The following is a 21,734-nucleotide window of genomic DNA, read 5'->3' on the forward strand; positions in this document are numbered from 1 at the left end:
AGGAAAACAAGGTGAACGAGGAGGACGAGGATTTGTGCTCGATGAGTGAAACATTTTTTATAATATTTATTGGTAATTGCATTTACATTGTATTCAAAATTTTTCAAAGTTGTCATGTTTGCAATAAATTATTTCAATTCATTTTTCGCGCAAGCACATATTCAGTAGTTTCAAATGCGCTCATAAAATTTATTACATATTAATTAATTAATTGATTATATTAATCCAAACACATAATTTTTCATGTGTTCTTATACTTGGAATATTTATACTATTCCAGGTATAACGCGAGGTGGTCGTCGGTGGTTGTTGGCGGTGGTTGGTGGTGGTCGGAGGTGGACGAAGAGGAGGGCGAGGAAAATAGGAGAGCAAGGTGGACGAGGAGGACGAGGATTTGTGCTCGGTGAGTAAAACATTTTTATAATATTTGATGGCAATTGTAATTATATTTCATCTAAAATATTTCAAACTTGTCATGTTTACAATAAATTATTCCAATTCATTTTTCGCGCAAGCGCATATTCAGTAGCTTTAAATGCACTAATGAAATGTATTACATATTAATTAATTAATCAATTATATTAATCCGAACAGAATATTTTTCATGTGTTCTTATACTGAAAATATTTATTACTGTTCCAGGTATAATCCGAGGTGGTTATCGGTGGTTGGCGGTGGTTGGAGGTGGACGAGGAGGAGGACGAGAAAGATGAGAAGAACGAGGTGGACGCGGAGGACGAGGATTTGTGCTCGGTGAGTGAAACATTTTTATAATATTTATTGGTAATTGCATTAACATTGTATTTAGAATTTTTCAAACTTGTCATGTTTACAATAAAGTACTACAATTCATTTTTCGCGCAAGCACATGTTCAGTAGCTTCAAATGCGCTAATAAAATTTATTACATATTAATTAATTATATTAATCCTTACATGATATTTTTGATGTGTTCTTATACGAAAAATATTTATCACTATTCCAGGTATAACCCGAGGTGGTTAGCAGTGGTCGTTGGAGGTAGTTAGCGGTGGATGGAGGCAGTCAAGCTGAACGAGGAGGAGGACGAGGAAGACGAGGAGAACACGGTGGAAGAGGAGGACGAGGATTTGTGCTCGGTGAGTTTAACATCATTATAGTATTTGATGAAGTAGGATCAGGAATGGGAGTAGGAGTGGGAGTAGAAGTAGAAGTACGAATAAAAGAAGGATCAGGAGTTGGATCAGGAGTAGGTGTAGGATCAGGAATAGAATCAGGAGTTGGTGTAGGATCAGCAGTAGAATCAGGAGTAGGTGTGGGATCAGGAGTAGAACCTCGAGTAGCTGTGGGATCAGGTGAATAAGTAGTATCAGGAGTGGAAGTAGGAGTAGGATCAGGAGTAGGTGTAGTAATAGGAGTAGTAGTAGTAATAGCAGCAGGGTGCTCGTTGGGGGGGGGGGGGGGGGGGGAGGGTAGGGTAGGATAGGGTAGGGTGACAAAGAAGAGAAACCAAATACAAAATAGTAATAGCCCGTTGCCGCAGCATAGATCCATACAAGATTCCGAGGTAGGCATGTTAGATTTACGAGCAAAGTCTGATTAGTACTTTGTCAATCTTGTTAGACCTATGAGATACGTTTCTAACCTGACAAAAATATATTGGAAATTTACAGTATTTGACAACAGTGATACCTTATCACATGGACAGTGGCCCACCTGATAATCAAGCTTTACAAGTCCTCATTAAGAGTAAGTTTTACAAGTTCTTGGTAACAGTACCAACAATGACTTAATAACTTCATTCGAAATTATTAATATGTTTTTGTTTTCAGTATGAAAGGATATTAATGAGGATAGTCCAACGGTGCCCACATTATTAACGGACTACATATTGAAAAGTGGGTTGATTTCTTTCACCTTGTCTTGAATCCGTGCGAGATAAATACTTGTATATTTCACGGTCCAGGTATTATCATGAGTTTGAAGTTTGTAATGTTATTCAGGCGATGAATTTTTAGAAAAACTTGGAATACAACTTCAGGATTGTCTGAAAATAAGTAAACCGTAATAAACCAAATTGTAATCATATCAAGTTATCAGTAACAAGCAATTGCGGGTAAAATATTAGCTTACTTTTGTAAGTATTTATGAATGTACCTCTATGAATATTCATTGTTGGTATATAAGGTCTGGCAACGTACCTACTTTCTGTAAGAGATGTTGAAGATTTTCAACATAATTATGTTTCAGTTCTGTGCCCCACCTAGTGATCCACTAGTACATATCCTCCGACGTGACATCGCTGTGCTACGTATAAAGAAGAAAAGATTTATTAAGATGCAGATTGCTCCTCTCTTCTTGCCATTGTGCTTTCATATAGCACTACAATAAATCTTATAGAAATAAGCTCTCATTGAGATTTCTCTGTATTTATAACTCGACGCGAGAAGGCAAAAATCAATGTGATGCCATCTGTAAGGTAATTGGACTCGTATTTGCACTACGAGAACTCGTTGGGCATTTTGCGGTGAAGTTTGAAAAATTGTTGTACAAGAAATTAAATAACTATAAAAATGGATAAAAAATATTATCTCTAATTGTGAATGTAGGTAATACAGCTTTAACCGTATATTGATTATGTTAATGATCTATTGTGACAAGATCGGAATTAGATAAGCTCTCTAAATACTTTTTTCTAGTCTATTAATTTATATCACGTATATGTAAATGTATACTTCTTCAGTTTATACAATCACTGCACTAGGATTACCCTTGCCACGTTTTATGGTGCGCTTGTGTAATTTGTATATTAATAACCTTACGTTTTACTGTTTTTGCGACAAGTTGTGAGTGTTTCTAATTTCTTGGCGATTATTTGTGTACATGTATGTGTATATATGTATATGTATACTTATGCATGTGTATATACATGTATACAGAGAGGTATACACAGAGGTTTTAGTATATTCACATACGGATTTCTGTGTATAGGTATACTTGAACTGAAATATCCTTATCTCTAATACGGAGTTCTTCGTAATTCGCATTTGTTCTCGTAACCCAATGTCCTATAATACATACGATGGTAAAAATCTAGATCCAACTTAACTGAGTCTCAAAGCCCTGTTGACATAAAAGCAGCTATTTGATAGAAATTATAGTTTATAGTTCACACAGCCCATTGCATGATATTTCATTATAAATACATATGTTTCAATGTATTTAGAAATAATTTATCAAATGTACAGAGGTCATGTGCAAATAATAAATGAATTCGACCGCAGTTTGATGTATTCATTGGAGCTTTAACAATAAATTTGAGCTTTGTTACTTCTTTTATTTTATTATGGATAATCAAAAACATTTCCGACTATTCGTGCTGTGGAAGCATGGGGATTAAACCAAATGTAGCAAAAGATTAGAAACAGTGTATGTAGAGTACAGGTATTTTTCTAATAATGCAAACACGTGCCGCTAGCTTAGTTTTGACATATCTAGAATACCACGCCTTGCGAATTAGCTTTCCAGACGGAGATGAATGATGAATTTTAAGGACTGCATTATCGTTGTTGAATGCTCTATGCCTCATGGGAAACAAAAATCTGTAACGATAAAATTGATGCACCGGATCATCGTCGACTTTAACTTATGAAATGTCCTACCATTTTCGAACACCTCCAACCATCCTATTTACCTATATTACTGGATTAGCTATGATATGAAAAGAGTAGAATTATTCATTTCGAAATGGGATTCTATTCGACGCGCACTCGATGTATTCCATAACATTAGTATTCATAATTATTCCAACAACTTTTCATTTGCTCTTTCGATCTTGAATTTTCATGGGCAAAGAATCGAAACGCTGTTTTAGCTGGTCGCAAGTGAAATATCTGCGTTGGGTGGAGGAGCAGAATTTATTTTTCGAAAAGTATTCGGATGGAAAAAAATTCAGAGTCACTGTAATACATCACGGATGCGCCAATTTTGAACGAGATGAAATGGATGCTTCGTATATGAGACAGTATTTAACGCTGCGTAGTGATTTAAAGACCTAAAAAGGTGATAGGGAAAGAAAGAACCACGCTTCTTAACACTTCGAGTGTATTTTAACACACATTTGAAAGATACGAGCAAAATTTTTCATCATCCAACTGTCGCAGAACGGCAGCGTTATCAGCTGACCCGTTAACTGAAGGATATATCTTCAGTCAACGACTGACCATCGAAGGGCCTGACCGCTTGTGTCTGGAATCGGCAGGAGAGATAAAGTGCGTATTTCTTGTATGAAATGTGAAAACTAAAATCATTGTACATCATATCATATCATCATACATCATACATCGTACATCATCATACCTAGTATTACAGTTCGAAACCAAAGTTTGAATTTTCGGATGTTCGGAAAGTGACGTCACCAATCTAAAATCGGCTAGCCGAGTTCCTCAGTCTGGTAACAACCGCGCAGTAGAGCGGACCGTTGAGAGTCGCGCTCCGCAAATTTCGAGTACCGGGTTCTCAACCTCCCGGATCCCGCGCTTCGGGTCCGCTACGCGGTGAAACTCGACTTCCAGGATAAGCGCTCCGTGGTTCCTGGTTCATGTTTACAATAAATTATTTCAATTCGTTTTTCGCGCAACCCCAAATTCGGTACCTGTCAGTCCGCCAATAAAATTTCTCGACTTCCAGGATAAGCGCTCCGTGGTTCCTGGTTCATGTTTACAATAAATTATTTCAATTCGTTTTTCGCGCAACCCCAAATTCGGTACCTGTCAGTCCGCCAATAAAATTTCTCGACTTCCAGGATAAGCGCTCCGTGGTTCCTGGTTCATGTTTACAATAAATTATTTCAATTCGTTTTTCGCGCAACCCCAAATTCGGTACCTGTCAGTCCGCTAATAAAATTTCTCGACTTGCAGGATAAGCGCTCCGTGGTTCCTGGTTCATGTTTACAATAAATTATTTCAATTCGTTTTTCGCGCAACCCCAAATTCGGTACCTGTCAGTCCGCTAATGAAATTTCTCGACTTCCAGGATAAGCGCTCCGTGGTTCCTGGTTCATGTTTACAATAAATTATTTCAATTCGTTTTTCGCGCAACCCCAAATTCGGTACCTGTCAGTCCGCTAATAAAATTTCTCGACTTCCAGGATAAGCGCTCCGTGGTTCCTGGTTCATGTTTACAATAAATTATTTCAATTCGTTTTTCGCGCAACCCCAAATTCGGTACCTGTCAGTCCGCTAATAAAATTTCTCGACTTCCAGGATAAGCGCTCCGTGGTTCCTGGTACATGTTTACAATAAATTATTTCAATTCGTTTTTCGCGCAACCCCAAATTCGGTACCTGTCAGTCCGCTAATAAAATTTCTCGACTTCCAGGATAAGCGCTCCGTGGTTCCTGGTTCATATTTACAATAAATTATTTCAATTCGTTTTTCGCGCAACCCCAAATTCGGTACCTGTCAGTCCGCTAATAAAATTTCTCGACTTCCAGGATAAGCGCTCCGTGGTTCCTGGTTCATGTTTACAATAAATTATTTCAATTCGTTTTTCGCGCAACCCCAAATTCGGTACCTGTCAGTCCGCTAATAAAATTTCTCGACTTCCAGGATAAGCGCTCCGTGGTTCCTGGTTCATGTTTACAATAAATTATTTTAATTCGTTTTTCGCGCAACCCCAAATTCGGTACCTGTCAGTCCGCCAATAAAATTTCTCGACTTCCAGGATAAGCGCTCCGTGGTTCCTGGTTCATGTTTACAATAAATTATTTCAATTCGTTTTTCGCGCAACCCCAAATTCGGTACCTGTCAGTCCGCTGATAAAATTTCTCGACTTCCAGGATAAGCGCTCCGTGGTTCCTGGTTCATGTTTACAATAAATTATTTCAATTCGTTTTTCGCGCAACCCCAAATTCGGTACCTGTCAGTCCGCCAATAAAATTTCTCGACTTCCAGGATAAGCGCTCCGTGGTTCCTGGTTCATGTTTACAATAAATTATTTCAATTCGTTTTTCGCGCAACCCCAAATTCGGTACCTGTCAGTCCGCTAATAAAATTTCTCGACTTCCAGGATAAGCGCTCCGTGGTTCCTGGTTCATGTTTACAATAAATTATTTCAATTCGTTTTTCGCGCAACCCCAAATTCGGTAGCTGTCAGTCCGCTAATAAAATTTCTCGACTTCCAGGATAAGCGCTCCGTGGTTCCTGGTTCATGTTTACAATAAATTATTTTAATTCGTTTTTCGCGCAACCCCAAATTCGGTACCTGTCAGTCCGCCAATAAAATTTCTCGACTTCCAGGATAAGCGCTCCGTGGTTCCTGGTTCATGTTTACAATAAATTATTTCAATTCGTTTTTCGCGCAACCCCAAATTCGGTACCTGTCAGTCCGCTAATAAAATTTCTCGACTTCCAGGATAAGCGCTCCGTGGTTCCTGGTTCATGTTTACAATAAATTATTTCAATTCGTTTTTCGCGCAACCCCAAATTCGGTACCTGTCAGTCCGCTGATAAAATTTCTCGACTTCCAGGATAAGCGCTCCGTGGTTCCTGGTTCATGTTTACAATAAATTATTTCAATTCGTTTTTCGCGCAACCCCAAATTCGGTACCTGTCAGTCCGCTAATAAAATTTCTCGACTTCCAGGATAAGCGCTCCGTGGTTCCTGGTTCATGTTTACAATAAATTATTTCAATTCGTTTTTCGCGCAACCCCAAATTCGGTACCTGTCAGTCCGCTAATAAAATTTCTCGACTTCCAGGATAAGCGCTCCGTGGTTCCTGGTTCATGTTTACAATAAATTATTTCAATTCGTTTTTCGCGCAACCCCAAATTCGGTACCTGTCAGTCCGCTAATAAAATTTCTCGACTTCCAGGATAAGCGCTCCGTGGTTCCTGGTTCATGTTTACAATAAATTATTTCAATTCGTTTTTCGCGCAACCCCAAATTCGGTACCTGTCAGTCCGCTAATAAAATTTCTCGACTTCCAGGATAAGCGCTCCGTGGTTCCTAGTTCATGTTTACAATAAATTATTTCAATTCCTTTTTTCGCGCAACCCCAAATTCGGTACCTGTCAGTCCGCTAATAAAATTTCTCGACTTCCAGGATAAGCGCTCCGTGGTTCCTGGTTCATGTTTACAATAAATTATTTCAATTCGTTTTTCGCGCAACCCCAAATTCGGTACCTGTCAGTCCGCTAATAAAATTTCTCGACTTCCAGGATGAGCGCTCCGTGGTTCCTGGTTCATGTTTACAATAAATTATTTCAATTCGTTTTTCGCGCAACCCCAAATTCGGTACCTGTCAGTCCGCTAATAAAATTTCTCGACTTCCAGGATAAGCGCTCCGTGGTTCCTGGTTCATGTTTACAATAAATTATTTCAATTCGTTTTTCGCGCAACCCCAAATTCGGTAGCTGTCAGTCCGCTAATAAAATTTCTCGACTTCCAGGATAAGCGCTCCGTGGTTCCTGGTTCATGTTTACAATAAATTATTTTAATTCGTTTTTCGCGCAACCCCAAATTCGGTACCTGTCAGTCCGCCAATAAAATTTCTCGACTTCCAGGATAAGCGCTCCGTGGTTCCTGGTTCATGTTTACAATAAATTATTTCAATTCGTTTTTCGCGCAACCCCAAATTCGGTACCTGTCAGTCCGCTAATAAAATTTCTCGACTTCCAGGATAAGCGCTCCGTGGTTCCTGGTTCATGTTTACAATAAATTATTTTAATTCGTTTTTCGCGCAACCCCAAATTCGGTACCTGTCAGTCCGCTGATAAAATTTCTCGACTTCCAGGATAAGCGCTCCGTGGTTCCTGGTTCATGTTTACAATAAATTATTTCAATTCGTTTTTCGCGCAACCCCAAATTCGGTACCTGTCAGTCCGCTAATAAAATTTCTCGACTTCCAGGATAAGCGCTCCGTGGTTCCTGGTTCATGTTTACAATAAATTATTTCAATTCGTTTTTCGCGCAACCCCAAATTCGGTACCTGTCAGTCCGCCAATAAAATTTCTCGACTTCCAGGATAAGCGCTCCGTGGTTCCTGGTTCATGTTTACAATAAATTATTTCAATTCGTTTTTCGCGCAACCCCAAATTCGGTAGCTGTCAGTCCGCTAATAAAATTTCTCGACTTCCAGGATAAGCGCTCCGTGGTTCCTGGTTCATGTTTACAATAAATTATTTCAATTCGTTTTTCGCGCAACCCCAAATTCGGTAGCTGTCAGTCCGCTAATAAAATTTCTCGACTTCCAGGATAAGCGCTCCGTGGTTCCTGGTTCATGTTTACAATAAATTATTTTAATTCGTTTTTCGCGCAACCCCAAATTCGGTACCTGTCAGTCCGCCAATAAAATTTCTCGACTTCCAGGATAAGCGCTCCGTGGTTCCTGGTTCATGTTTACAATAAATTATTTCAATTCGTTTTTCGCGCAACCCCAAATTCGGTACCTGTCAGTCCGCTAATAAAATTTCTCGACTTCCAGGATAAGCGCTCCGTGGTTCCTGGTTCATGTTTACAATAAATTATTTCAATTCGTTTTTCGCGCAACCCCAAATTCGGTACCTGTCAGTCCGCTGATAAAATTTCTCGACTTCCAGGATAAGCGCTCCGTGGTTCCTGGTTCATGTTTACAATAAATTATTTCAATTCGTTTTTCGCGCAACCCCAAATTCGGTACCTGTCAGTCCGCTAATAAAATTTCTCGACTTCCAGGATAAGCGCTCCGTGGTTCCTGGTTCATGTTTACAATAAATTATTTCAATTCGTTTTTCGCGCAACCCCAAATTCGGTACCTGTCAGTCCGCTAATAAAATTTCTCGACTTCCAGGATAAGCGCTCCGTGGTTCCTGGTTCATGTTTACAATAAATTATTTCAATTCGTTTTTCGCGCAACCCCAAATTCGGTACCTGTCAGTCCGCTAATAAAATTTCTCGACTTCCAGGATAAGCGCTCCGTGGTTCCTGGTTCATGTTTACAATAAATTATTTCAATTCGTTTTTCGCGCAACCCCAAATTCGGTACCTGTCAGTCCGCTAATAAAATTTCTCGACTTCCAGGATAAGCGCTCCGTGGTTCCTAGTTCATGTTTACAATAAATTATTTCAATTCCTTTTTTCGCGCAACCCCAAATTCGGTACCTGTCAGTCCGCTAATAAAATTTCTCGACTTCCAGGATAAGCGCTCCGTGGTTCCTGGTTCATGTTTACAATAAATTATTTCAATTCGTTTTTCGCGCAACCCCAAATTCGGTACCTGTCAGTCCGCTAATAAAATTTCTCGACTTCCAGGATGAGCGCTCCGTGGTTCCTGGTTCATGTTTACAATAAATTATTTCAATTCGTTTTTCGCGCAACCCCAAATTCGGTACCTGTCAGTCCGCTAATAAAATTTCTCGACTTCCAGGATAAGCGCTCCGTGGTTCCTGGTTCATGTTTACAATAAATTATTTCAATTCGTTTTTCGCGCAACCCCAAATTCGGTAGCTGTCAGTCCGCTAATAAAATTTCTCGACTTCCAGGATAAGCGCTCCGTGGTTCCTGGTTCATGTTTACAATAAATTATTTTAATTCGTTTTTCGCGCAACCCCAAATTCGGTACCTGTCAGTCCGCCAATAAAATTTCTCGACTTCCAGGATAAGCGCTCCGTGGTTCCTGGTTCATGTTTACAATAAATTATTTCAATTCGTTTTTCGCGCAACCCCAAATTCGGTACCTGTCAGTCCGCTAATAAAATTTCTCGACTTCCAGGATAAGCGCTCCGTGGTTCCTGGTTCATGTTTACAATAAATTATTTTAATTCGTTTTTCGCGCAACCCCAAATTCGGTACCTGTCAGTCCGCTGATAAAATTTCTCGACTTCCAGGATAAGCGCTCCGTGGTTCCTGGTTCATGTTTACAATAAATTATTTCAATTCGTTTTTCGCGCAACCCCAAATTCGGTACCTGTCAGTCCGCTAATAAAATTTCTCGACTTCCAGGATAAGCGCTCCGTGGTTCCTGGTTCATGTTTACAATAAATTATTTCAATTCGTTTTTCGCGCAACCCCAAATTCGGTACCTGTCAGTCCGCTAATAAAATTTCTCGACTTCCAGGATAAGCGCTCCGTGGTTCCTGGTTCATGTTTACAATAAATTATTTCAATTCGTTTTTCGCGCAACCCCAAATTCGGTACCTGTCAGTCCGCTAATAAAATTTCTCGACTTCCAGGATAAGCGCTCCGTGGTTCCTGGTTCATGTTTACAATAAATTATTTCAATTCATTTTTCGCGCGAGCCCAAATTCGGTACCTGTCAGTCCGCTAATAAAATTTCTCGACTTCCAGGATAAGCGCTCCGTGGTTCCTGGTTCATGTTTACAATAAATTATTTCAATTCGTTTTTCGCGCAAGCCCAAATTCAGTAGCTGTCGGTGCGCTAATAAAATTTCTATAACTTTACAATCTTCTCATAATCTTTTTGGTAAAATATGTCGATAAAAAAATTAAATCAAACCTTACACATTATTTTTGATTTGTTCTCACGCTGAAAATATTTATTAGTATTCGAGGTATAACCTGAGGTGGTTGAAGGTGGTCGGAGGTGGACGAGGAGGAGGACGAGGAGGACGAGGATTTGTGCTGGGTGAGTAAAACACTTTTATAATATTTGTTGGCAATTGTAATTATATTTCGTCTGAAATATTACAAACTTGTCACGTTTACAATAAATTATTTCAATTCATTTTTCGTGTAAGCACATATTCAGTAGCTATGAATAATCTTGTACACTTTATTATATTATTAATTAATTGATTAAGTACATTAATTCTTACACAATATTTTTGATGTGTTCCTATACTAAAAATATTCATTACTGTTCCAGGTATCACCTGAGGTGGTCGGAGGTGGACGAGGAGGAGGACGAGCTGGACGAGGAGGAGGACCAGGTGGACGAGGAGGAGGCGGGGTGGGTCGTGGGAGAGGACCTCTCCTCTCCTCAGAGGAGGGGAGGGGGAGGGGCAGGGAAGGGGGAGAGGTGGGCGGGGAGGGGGAAGGGACGGGAAGGGATGGGAAGGGACGGGGCGCGGAGGGGAGGGCGGCGGGAGGGAGGGAGGGCGGGTGGGAGGGAGGGAGGGCGGGAGGGCGGGAGGGCGGGGGGGGGGGGGGGGGGGGGGGGTGTACTGCTCTATTAACTGTAACGGGCTTGCATCAATATCCGTCCTCCACTCTCTCCCTCCACCCGCCCTCCCTCCCTCCCGCCCCCTCCCCGCCACCCCCCCCCCCCTTCCCGCCCCTTCCCCCTCCCCGCCCACCACTCCCCCTTCCCTGCCCTTCCCTTCCCGTCCCTTCCCCCTCCCCGCCCACCTCTCCCCCTTCCCTGCCCCTCCCCCTCCCCTCCTCTGAGGAGAGGAGAGGTCCTCTCCCACGACCCACCCCACCTCCTCCTCGTCCACCTGGTCCTCCTCCTCGTCCAGCTCGTCCTCCTCCTCGTCCACCTCCGACCACCTCGGGTAATACCTGGAATAGTAATGAATATTTTTAGTATAGGAACACATCAAAAATATTGTGTAAGGATCAATGTAATTAATTAATTAATCAATAATATAATGAATTGTACGAGATTATTCATAGCTACTGAATATGTGCTTGCTCGAAAAATGAATTGAAATAATTCAATGTAAACATGACTAGTTTGTAATATTTTAGATGAAATATAATTACAATTGCCATTAAATATTATGAGAATAATAATTAATTAATCAATAATTTAATAAATTGTATAAGATTATTCATAGCTACTGAATATGTGCTTGCACGAAAAATGAATTGAAATAATTTATTGTAAACGTGAGAAGTTTGTAATATTTCAGATGAAATATAATTACAATTGCCATTAAATATTATGAGAATATCAATTTATTAATCAATAATATAATAAATTGTATAAGCTTATTCATAGCTACTGAATATGTGCTTGCTCGAAAAATGAATTGAAATAATTTAATGTAAACATGACTAGTTTGTAATATTTTAGATAAAATATAATTACAATTGCCAGCAAATATTATAAAAGTGTTTTACTCACCGAGCACAAATCCTCGTCCCGCTCCTCCTGAATCACCGCGATTACCCGCAACCACCCCTAACCACCCCCAACGACCACCGCCAACCACCTCGAGTTATACCTCGAATGCTAATAAATATTTTCAGGATGAGAACAAACCAAACATACCGTGTAAAGTTTAATATAATTTTTTTATCGACATATTTGATTAACAAGATTATGAGAAGATTGTAAAGTTATAGAAATTTTATTAGCGGACTGACAGGTACCGAATTTGGGGTTGCGCGAAAAACGAATTGAAATAATTTATTGTAAACATGAACCAGGAACCACGGAGCGCTTATCCTGGAAGTCGAGAAATTTCATTAGCGGACTGACAGGTACCGAATTTGGGGTTGCGCGAAAAACGAATTGAAATAATTTATTGTAAACATGAACCAGGAACCACGGAGCGCTTGTCCTGGAAGTCGAGAAATTTTATTAGCGGAATGACAGGTACCGAATTTGGGGTTGCGCGAAAAACGAATTGAAATAATTTATTGTAAACATGAACCAGGAACCACGGAGCGCTTATCCTGGAAGTCGAGAAATTTTATTAGCGGACTGACAGGTACCGAATTTGGGGTTGCGCGAAAAACGAATTGAAATAATTTATTGTAAACATGAACCAGGAACCACGGAGCGCTTATCCTGGAAGTCGAGAAATTTTATTAGCGGACTGACAGGTACCGAATTTGGGGTTGCGCGAAAAACGAATTGAAATAATTTATTGTAAACATGAACCAGGAACCACGGAGCGCTTATCCTGGAAGTCGAGAAATTTTATTAGCGGACTGACAGGTACCGAATTTGGGGTTGCGCGAAAAACGAATTGAAATAATTTATTGTAAACATGAACCAGGAACCACGGAGCGCTTATCCTGGAAGTCGAGAAATTTTATTGGCGGACTGACAGGTACCGAATTTGGGGTTGCGCGAAAAACGAATTAAAATAATTTATTGTAAACATGAACCAGGAACCACGGAGCGCTTATCCTGGAAGTCGAGAAATTTTATTAGCGGACTGACAGCTACCGAATTTGGGGTTGCGCGAAAAACGAATTGAAATAATTTATTGTAAACATGAACCAGGAACCACGGAGCGCTTGTCCTGGAAGTCGAGAAATTTTATTAGCGGAATGACAGGTACCGAATTTGGGGTTGCGCGAAAAACGAATTGAAATAATTTATTGTAAACATGAACCAGGAACCACGGAGCGCTTATCCTGGAAGTCGAGAAATTTTATTAGCGGACTGACAGGTACCGAATTTGGGGTTGCGCGAAAAACGAATTGAAATAATTTATTGTAAACATGAACCAGGAACCACGGAGCGCTTATCCTGGAAGTCGAGAAATTTTATTAGCGGACTGACAGGTACCGAATTTGGGGTTGCGCGAAAAACGAATTGAAATAATTTATTGTAAACATGAACCAGGAACCACGGAGCGCTTATCCTGGAAGTCGAGAAATTTTATCAGCGGACTGACAGGTACCGAATTTGGGGTTGCGCGAAAAACGAATTGAAATAATTTATTGTAAACATGAACCAGGAACCACGGAGCGCTTATCCTGGAAGTCGAGAAATTTTATTGGCGGACTGACAGGTACCGAATTTGGGGTTGCGCGAAAAACGAATTAAAATAATTTATTGTAAACATGAACCAGGAACCACGGAGCGCTTATCCTGGAAGTCGAGAAATTTTATTAGCGGACTGACAGGTACCGAATTTGGGGTTGCGCGAAAAACGAATTGAAATAATTTATTGTAAACATGAACCAGGAACCACGGAGCGCTTATCCTGGAAGTCGAGAAATTTTATTAGCGGACTGACAGGTACCGAATTTGGGGTTGCGCGAAAAACGAATTGAAATAATTTATTGTAAATATGAACCAGGAACCACGGAGCGCTTATCCTGGAAGTCGAGAAATTTTATTAGCGGACTGACAGGTACCGAATTTGGGGTTGCGCGAAAAACGAATTGAAATAATTTATTGTAAACATGTACCAGGAACCACGGAGCGCTTATCCTGGAAGTCGAGAAATTTTATTAGCGGACTGACAGGTACCGAATTTGGGGTTGCGCGAAAAACGAATTGAAATAATTTATTGTAAACATGAACCAGGAACCACGGAGCGCTTATCCTGGAAGTCGAGAAATTTTATTAGCGGACTGACAGGTACCGAATTTGGGGTTGCGCGAAAAACGAATTGAAATAATTTATTGTAAACATGAACCAGGAACCACGGAGCGCTTATCCTGGAAGTCGAGAAATTTCATTAGCGGACTGACAGGTACCGAATTTGGGGTTGCGCGAAAAACGAATTGAAATAATTTATTGTAAACATGAACCAGGAACCACGGAGCGCTTATCCTGCAAGTCGAGAAATTTTATTAGCGGACTGACAGGTACCGAATTTGGGGTTGCGCGAAAAACGAATTGAAATAATTTATTGTAAACATGAACCAGGAACCACGGAGCGCTTATCCTGGAAGTCGAGAAATTTTATTGGCGGACTGACAGGTACCGAATTTGGGGTTGCGCGAAAAACGAATTGAAATAATTTATTGTAAACATGAACCAGGAACCACGGAGCGCTTATCCTGGAAGTCGAGAAATTTTATTGGCGGACTGACAGGTACCGAATTTGGGGTTGCGCGAAAAACGAATTGAAATAATTTATTGTAAACATGAACCAGGAACCACGGAGCGCTTATCCTGGAAGTCGAGTTTCACCGCGTAGCGGACCCGAAGCGCGGGATCCGGGAGGTTGAGAACCCGGTACTCGAAATTTGCGGAGCGCGACTCTCAACGGTCCGCTCTACTGCGCGGTTGTTACCAGACTGAGGAACTCGGCTAGCCGATTTTAGATTGGTGACGTCACTTTCCGAACATCCGAAAATTCAAACTTTGGTTTCGAACTGTAATACTAGGTATGATGATGTACGATGTATGATGTATGATGATATGATATGATGTACAATGATTTTAGTTTTCACATTTCATACAAGAAATACGCACTTTATCTCTCCTGCCGATTCCAGACACAAGCGGTCAGGCCCTTCGATGGTCAGTCGTTGACTGAAGATATATCCTTCAGTTAACGGGTCAGCTGATAACGCTGCCGTTCTGCGACAGTTGGATGATGAAAAATTTTGCTCGTATCTTTCAAATGTGTGTTAAAATACACTCGAAGTGTTAAGAAGCGTGGTTCTTTCTTTCCCTATCACCTTTTTAGGTCTTTAAATCACTACGCAGCGTTAAATACTGTCTCATATACGAAGCATCCATTTCATCTCGTTCAAAATTGGCGCATCCGTGATGTATTACAGTGACTCTGAATTTTTTTCCATCCGAATACTTTTCGAAAAATAAATTCTGCTCCTCCACCCAACGCAGATATTTCACTTGCGACCAGCTAAAACAGCGTTTCGATTCTTTGCCCATGAAAATTCAAGATCGAAAGAGCAAATGAAAAGTTGTTGGAATAATTATGAATACTAATGTTATGGAATACATCGAGTGCGCGTCGAATAGAATCCCATTTCGAAATGAATAATTCTACTCTTTTCATATCATAGCTAATCCAGTAATATAGGTAAATAGGATGGTTGGAGGTGTTCGAAAATGGTAGGACATTTCATAAGTTAAAGTCGACGATGATCCGGTGCATCAATTTTATCGTTACAGATTTTTGTTTCCCATGAGGCATAGAGCATTCAACAACGATAATGCAGTCCTTAAAATTCATCATTCATCTCCGTCTGGAAAGCTAATTCGCAAGGCGTGGTATTCTAGATATGTCAAAACTAAGCTAGCGGCACGTGTTTGCATTATTAGAAAAATACCTGTACTCTACATACACTGTTTCTAATCTTTTGCTACATTTGGTTTAATCCCCATGCTTCCACAGCACGAATAGTCGGAAATGTTTTTGATTATCCATAATAAAATAAAAGAAGTAACAAAGCTCAAATTTATTGTTAAAGCTCCAATGAATACATCAAACTGCGGTCGAATTCATTTATTATTTGCACATGACCTCTGTACATTTGATAAATTATTTCTAAATACATTGAAACATATGTATTTATAATGAAATATCATGCAATGGGCTGTGTAAACTATAAACTATAATTTCTATCAAATAGCTGCTTTTATGTCAACAGGGCTTTGAGACTCAGTTAAGTTGGATCTAGATTTTTGCCATCGTATGTATTATAGGACATTGGGTTACGAGAACAAATGCGAATTACGAAGAACTCCGTATTAGAGATAAGGATATTTTAGTTCAAGTATACCTATACACAGAAATCCGTATGCGAATATACTAAAACCTCTGTGTTTATTGTAAAAATCTAGTTCTCAATATGTGTATATATGTATATACACATGCATAAGTATACATATACACATGCATGTACATAAACAATTGCCAAGAAATTGGTCCCTTGAGGCGCCAGTGGTCCTCGTTGTTGGTATGTTGCGACAGTTCTCCTCGTTGATTGTATTCGTAGCTCGTGTTATACGCGTTACGTAGATAAGAAGAAATAGACGAGAAAGTAACTTGACTAGTTAACTTAACATAGGTTGTGAATCGGTTTTTCTGGAACATCGGGGTCAGATGTACCCCGGGAGGGTTTTGCGCGATAATACACATCCAGATGTGCGTTAGGTAACCCTTGTAACAGTTTTTGCCAGTAAAAAGTATCACAAATTATAAAACGGTACAACATGATAGGTAGAGATACATTTTTGAGAACGGTAATGTTTTAGTAACTGCTTCTCTTCGCCACTATGCTCGATGAACGGACTTCGCCTGGTTATTAATTTCTTCGAAATCAGCTTTTTTTCTCGTGTATTTCTTTGAGCACTTTCAACTTTTTTGTTGATAGTTCTCTTTGTTACCGAGCGACCCTCTTCTTTTGCTCATTCTCATGTTCTTGGGCCTTGTTCTCTGTTGCTTTTTGCACCAAAGCTTCCTTGTATCTCGTGTGAGTATTTCTTGCGGCATGGATAAGTCCTCTAGTGATTGGAACATTGTGTATCCCACTAGCTGCGATAACAGCATCGTAAACTTACCGTAGTACCACAGATTGTCCATGAAGATTTTCTACGAGTTTTTCTTTGTTGGTCGAAAAGACTCTTTCTAAGTTCGCATTACCATGTGATATAATGAGCAATGTTTTAATGAAGATTTTGAAATGATCGTTACCGTCAGTGTTTCTCAACGTTCTCATCAAAAAATGAGCAAGTCTTCCTTCAGGCCTGTTATAATTCTTCATTATATTTCTTTCAATATTTCCTTCTCATGTAATATCCTATAAACTCTTTTCGTCGAGAAGGACCGTCTTTAAAAAAGTTATACAAGGCTCTCAAAAAATCGATGATTTCCTAACCAGTACCGCAAATCCTAGCTTGGAATGCACAATGCAGCGAATGAATACCGAATCAACCGACATCAAGAAGTTTCAGGTCATCATTCTCAGATTTAATGTCCTCCTTGAGAAGCCAAAAAATTTGAAATTGACATGTGAGCCGTCCATCGATGCATGTAGAATCTTTTCAAGATCGTATCCATCTATGGCTCTTTTGAAAGCCTTCAACAAATCTTCTTCAGTCGTATGTTCCAGGAAAACAGACGTCGGGTACCTCGACGTACTTACTTAATTTTCTTCTTTGTCCCAGTATCTCACAATGCGATGCATTTGTTGTTTCTGTGCAATCTTGTCAAGGCTTTCGCAGAATTCTAGTACATAAGTATCACATGACTTAGTGATATCATATAAATTGTTGTTAAAGTAATGCGCAAGACCAAGGTTAATTACATACGAAATTTTAAATTTACCGAGTTCTAATTTTTGGACTTCATCAATTTCGGAGAAAATGTATTTGAATAAAGCCACTTTCTCTGCTGAATTACGAAACGAGTCGTGATTGAATACAGCCCCCATACACCAGATGATCTCTCTCTTCGGTAAGATACTGATCCATCACTCATTCTTTCAACGTCGAATAAGAACGTATTTGTACGCATGACGAAGTATTGCTACCAGACTGATGTGCAGAGGATGCATCAGCTTCTGACCTATCAGTCGAGTTCTCACATCTCTTAGATGCCACAACTTTATTGTAAGCTGCAGACTCAGAGGATTAGATGGCCGGTGTGAAAAAAGTCTTCGGAGGCGTTGCCTAAAAATATATAAAGTTTGTTATGAAGTTCTTCGTAACCGACAGCTATCGCGTGCAAAACGTTGGTAACATACCGTCGTCAACGCGAAATTGAAAAGTTGAGAAAGTGTTGCACAAGCAATATGTACGACGGAATTATACAGTGAAAAAATAAATGCAATCAAATACATAAACGTGTATGATCTATATTTACCTGAATATATCGAATCTTGTAGGGGGTGGGGGAGGCAAGGGCAGGAGGGGGATGGGAAGGGATAGGAGGGGGGGGGGAGGACGAATGTTGGTGCGAGCCCGTTAGAGTCGATAGAGCAGAACCCCCCCCCTCACACGCCCGCCCCCTCCCCCTCACGTCCTCCCGCAGCCCCGCCCCCTCCCCGCCCCACCTCTGCCACGACCCACCCCGCCCCGCCTACTTCTACTCCTACTCCTACTGCTACTGCTACTCCAACTTCAACTCCTACTACTGATCCTACTTCTGATCCTACTCCTGATCCTGATCCTACTTCATCAAATATTATAAAAACGTTTTACTCACCGTGCACAAATCCTAGTCCACCTTGTTCTCCTCATCTTCCTCATCCACCTTCTCCTCGTCCATCTCCGACCACCTTCAACCATCGCCAACCACCTCCAACGACCTTTAACGACCACCGCTCACCACCTTGGGTTATACATCGAATACTAATAAATATTTCCAAGATTAGAACACATCAAAAATATTGTGTAAGGATCAATACAATTTGGGAAAAGTACAAATATTTTTTTCCAAATCAATCAAGTACGATAATTATTAAGCGAAACGTTGATTGTCAGCTATTTTCATTTTAATTGGAGATAACTAACGAAGCTTTGTGAAATTTCGAGTATATTTTTACTCACATTTGGACAGTACAAGAAAAATTTACCCATCATCAATTGTCGCAAAATGGCAAAGTTATTAGGTGGCAATTGAAGCGCCTCGTCGCTGGAATCTTGAATTGACAGGAAAGATGGCGTACGTAATTTATGTCTGAAATGCAAAAACTAAAATTACATTGAATTGACATATATTTTTACCATCGATGAACTAAAAAACACAGAAAAAAAGGTTGAATCACATTCATCTCCGTTCAGAAATTTCTTTGTAAAAATCGTTACTTTTTACGTTTGAGCTCGACAACTAATATGATATCAGGGTTTCTTGGGTTATTTTAGTACATCGATAATATGATGGTGCGCGAATCGGATATAACTAGTTTTCAAACACTCGCTCGCTAAAGCTTGCTCGGGGTCGGATGCCTAGTGTAACTGGTTTTTGTGCTCGTGTGCTCGTTTACTAGTTGTCGGTGTTTTACCACATGCGATAGTTGTAGGGGAGATTGGGTCACGATGGACTTCCCAAAAAATCCAGGCATTTGCTTCACAGTATACAGAATAAACACTGGCTTTGTGCCATGTGACGCAAACCGAATCTGCGAGTTAGATTATTTCTGTACATATAATGCTACAAATCACGCTTACACATGCATGGAAGTTTAACATATTGTGATTTCATGTCGATAAATTTCGACAAAAAATTCCACAGAACAATCTGCTAAGTGCTGACAGGTTTGGAACACTACGCACAACAAATTTTAGCTTCAATTGAACGACGTTATTGTCATGTATTTCTATGTATACAATGCCAACCGCTCACCCATTGCAATTTGTTGCTCTTGGTCGTTCGGTTTTTTTTCTGATTCAAAATTTTATCTGCAGCATGCACATTGGTTTGATATCACAAAATATGACGTTTTCAATAATCAAACTTGTAAACTTGAAATTTAATCCGGAAGGTCAAAAGTCATCAGGTCGAGGACCTGGACAGCCAGAAATACGGAAAATTAGTCCTGAAGGTCAGCAGTCACCGGGTCAAGGACCTGGACAGCTAGAACCACGGAGCGCTCTTCATCCCCACCCCTCCTCTCCCAGGACCCACCCCGCCCCGCCTACTTCTACTCCTACTCCTACTGCTACTCCAACTTCAACTCCTACTACTGATCCTACTCCTATTCCTACTCCTGATGCTGATCTTACTTCATCAAATATTATAAAAATGTTAAACTAACCGAGCACGAATCCTCGTCCTCCACCTCGTCCAGCTCGACCACCTCCAACCACCGCCAACCGCCTCCAACAACCACCGCCAACCACTTCGGGTTATACCAGGAATAGTAATGAATATTCTCGGTATAGGAACACATCAAAAATATTGTGTAAGGATTGATAGAATTAATTATTTAATTAATAATATAATAAATTTTATTAGCGCATTGATAACTACTGAATTTGTGCTTGCGCGAAAAATGAATCGAAATAATTTATTCTAGACATGACAAGTTTGAAATATTTTACATGAAATATAATCACAATTGCCACCAAATATTATGAAAATGTTTTACTCACCGAGCACAAATCCTTGTCCACCTCGTCCTCCTCCTCGTCCACCTCCGACCACCTCCAACCACCGCCAACCACCTCGGATTATACCTGGAATAGTAATAAATATTTTCAGTATAAGAACACATCAAAAATATTGTGTATGGATTAATGTAATTAATTAAGTAATTAATAATATAATAAATTGTATAATCTTATTCATGGCTACTGAACATGTGCTTGCGCGGAAAATGAATTGAAATAATTTAATGTAAACATGACAAGTTTGAAATATCTTAGATAAAATATAATTACACTTGCCATCAAATATTATGAAAGTGTTTTACTCACCGAGCACAAATCCTCGTCCTCCTCGTCCACCCTGTTCTCCTCGTTTTCCTCGTCCTCCTCCTCGTCCACCTCCGACCACCTTCAACCACCTCGAACAACCACCGATAACCACTTCAGGTTATACCTTGAATAGTAATAAATATTTTCAGTATAAGAACACGTCGAAAATATTGTGTAAGGATTAATATAATTAATTAATTACTTAATAATATAATAAATTTTATTAGCGCATGGATAGTTACTGAATTTGTGCTTGCGCGAAGAATGAATTTAAATAATTTATTGTAAAGATGACAAGTTTGAAAAAGATTAGATGAAATATAATTACAATTGCCATCGAATATTATAAAAATGTTAAACTCACCGAGCACAAATCCTCGTCCTCCTCCTCCTGAATCACCTTCATTACCCGCAACCACCCCTAACCATCTCCAACGACCACCGCCAACCACCTCGAGTTATACCTCGAATACTAATAAATATTTTCAGCATGAGAACAAATCAAAAATAATGTGTAAGGTTTAATATAATTTTTTTATTGACATATTTTACCAAAAAGACTATGAGAAGATTATAAAGTTATAGAAATTTTATTAGCGCACTGACAGCTACTGAATTTGGGCTTGCGCGAAAAACGAATTGAAATAATTTGTTGTAAACATGAACGAGGAACCACGGAGCGCTTATCCTGGAAGTCGAGAAATTTTATTAGCGGACTGACAGCTACC

General features: G+C 39.9%; 1 protein-coding gene and 1 long non-coding RNA gene across 7 annotated transcripts in view; one reads left to right on the top strand and one right to left on the bottom strand.

Annotated features, from left to right (window-relative positions):
- Window positions 1–294: 294 nt before the first annotated feature.
- Window positions 295–21,734, top strand: part of LOC124307408 (fasciculation and elongation protein zeta-2-like) — a 396,278-nt gene continuing 374,838 nt past the window's right edge. For 2 of the 6 annotated variants that reach the window (XM_046769057.1, XM_046769055.1), the window contains exons 1-3: window positions 295–403; window positions 985–1,117; window positions 1,652–1,727. In XM_046769057.1, the coding sequence (XP_046625013.1) occupies window positions 1,034–1,117; window positions 1,652–1,727 (160 nt within the window). In that variant the 5' untranslated portion in view covers window positions 295–403; window positions 985–1,033. Of the gene's footprint in view, window positions 404–726; window positions 754–984; window positions 1,118–1,651; window positions 1,728–1,810; window positions 1,877–2,228; window positions 2,274–21,734 lie in introns of those variants that run through there. The other 4 variants (XM_046769056.1, XM_046769053.1, XR_006908791.1 and 1 more) reach the window with 3 other exon arrangements.
- LOC124307426 (uncharacterized) lies at window positions 18,788–20,396 on the bottom strand. Its single transcript, XR_006908816.1, has 4 exons — window positions 20,346–20,396; window positions 19,934–20,096; window positions 19,138–19,267; window positions 18,788–18,919 (listed from the first exon to the last, which is right to left on the bottom strand). It is a non-coding gene; the product is annotated as an uncharacterized LOC124307426 (long non-coding RNA).

This window comes from Neodiprion virginianus, chromosome 6 (assembly GCF_021901495.1).
Source record: "Neodiprion virginianus isolate iyNeoVirg1 chromosome 6, iyNeoVirg1.1, whole genome shotgun sequence".
Classification (NCBI taxonomy): Eukaryota; Metazoa; Arthropoda; class Insecta; order Hymenoptera; family Diprionidae; genus Neodiprion; species Neodiprion virginianus.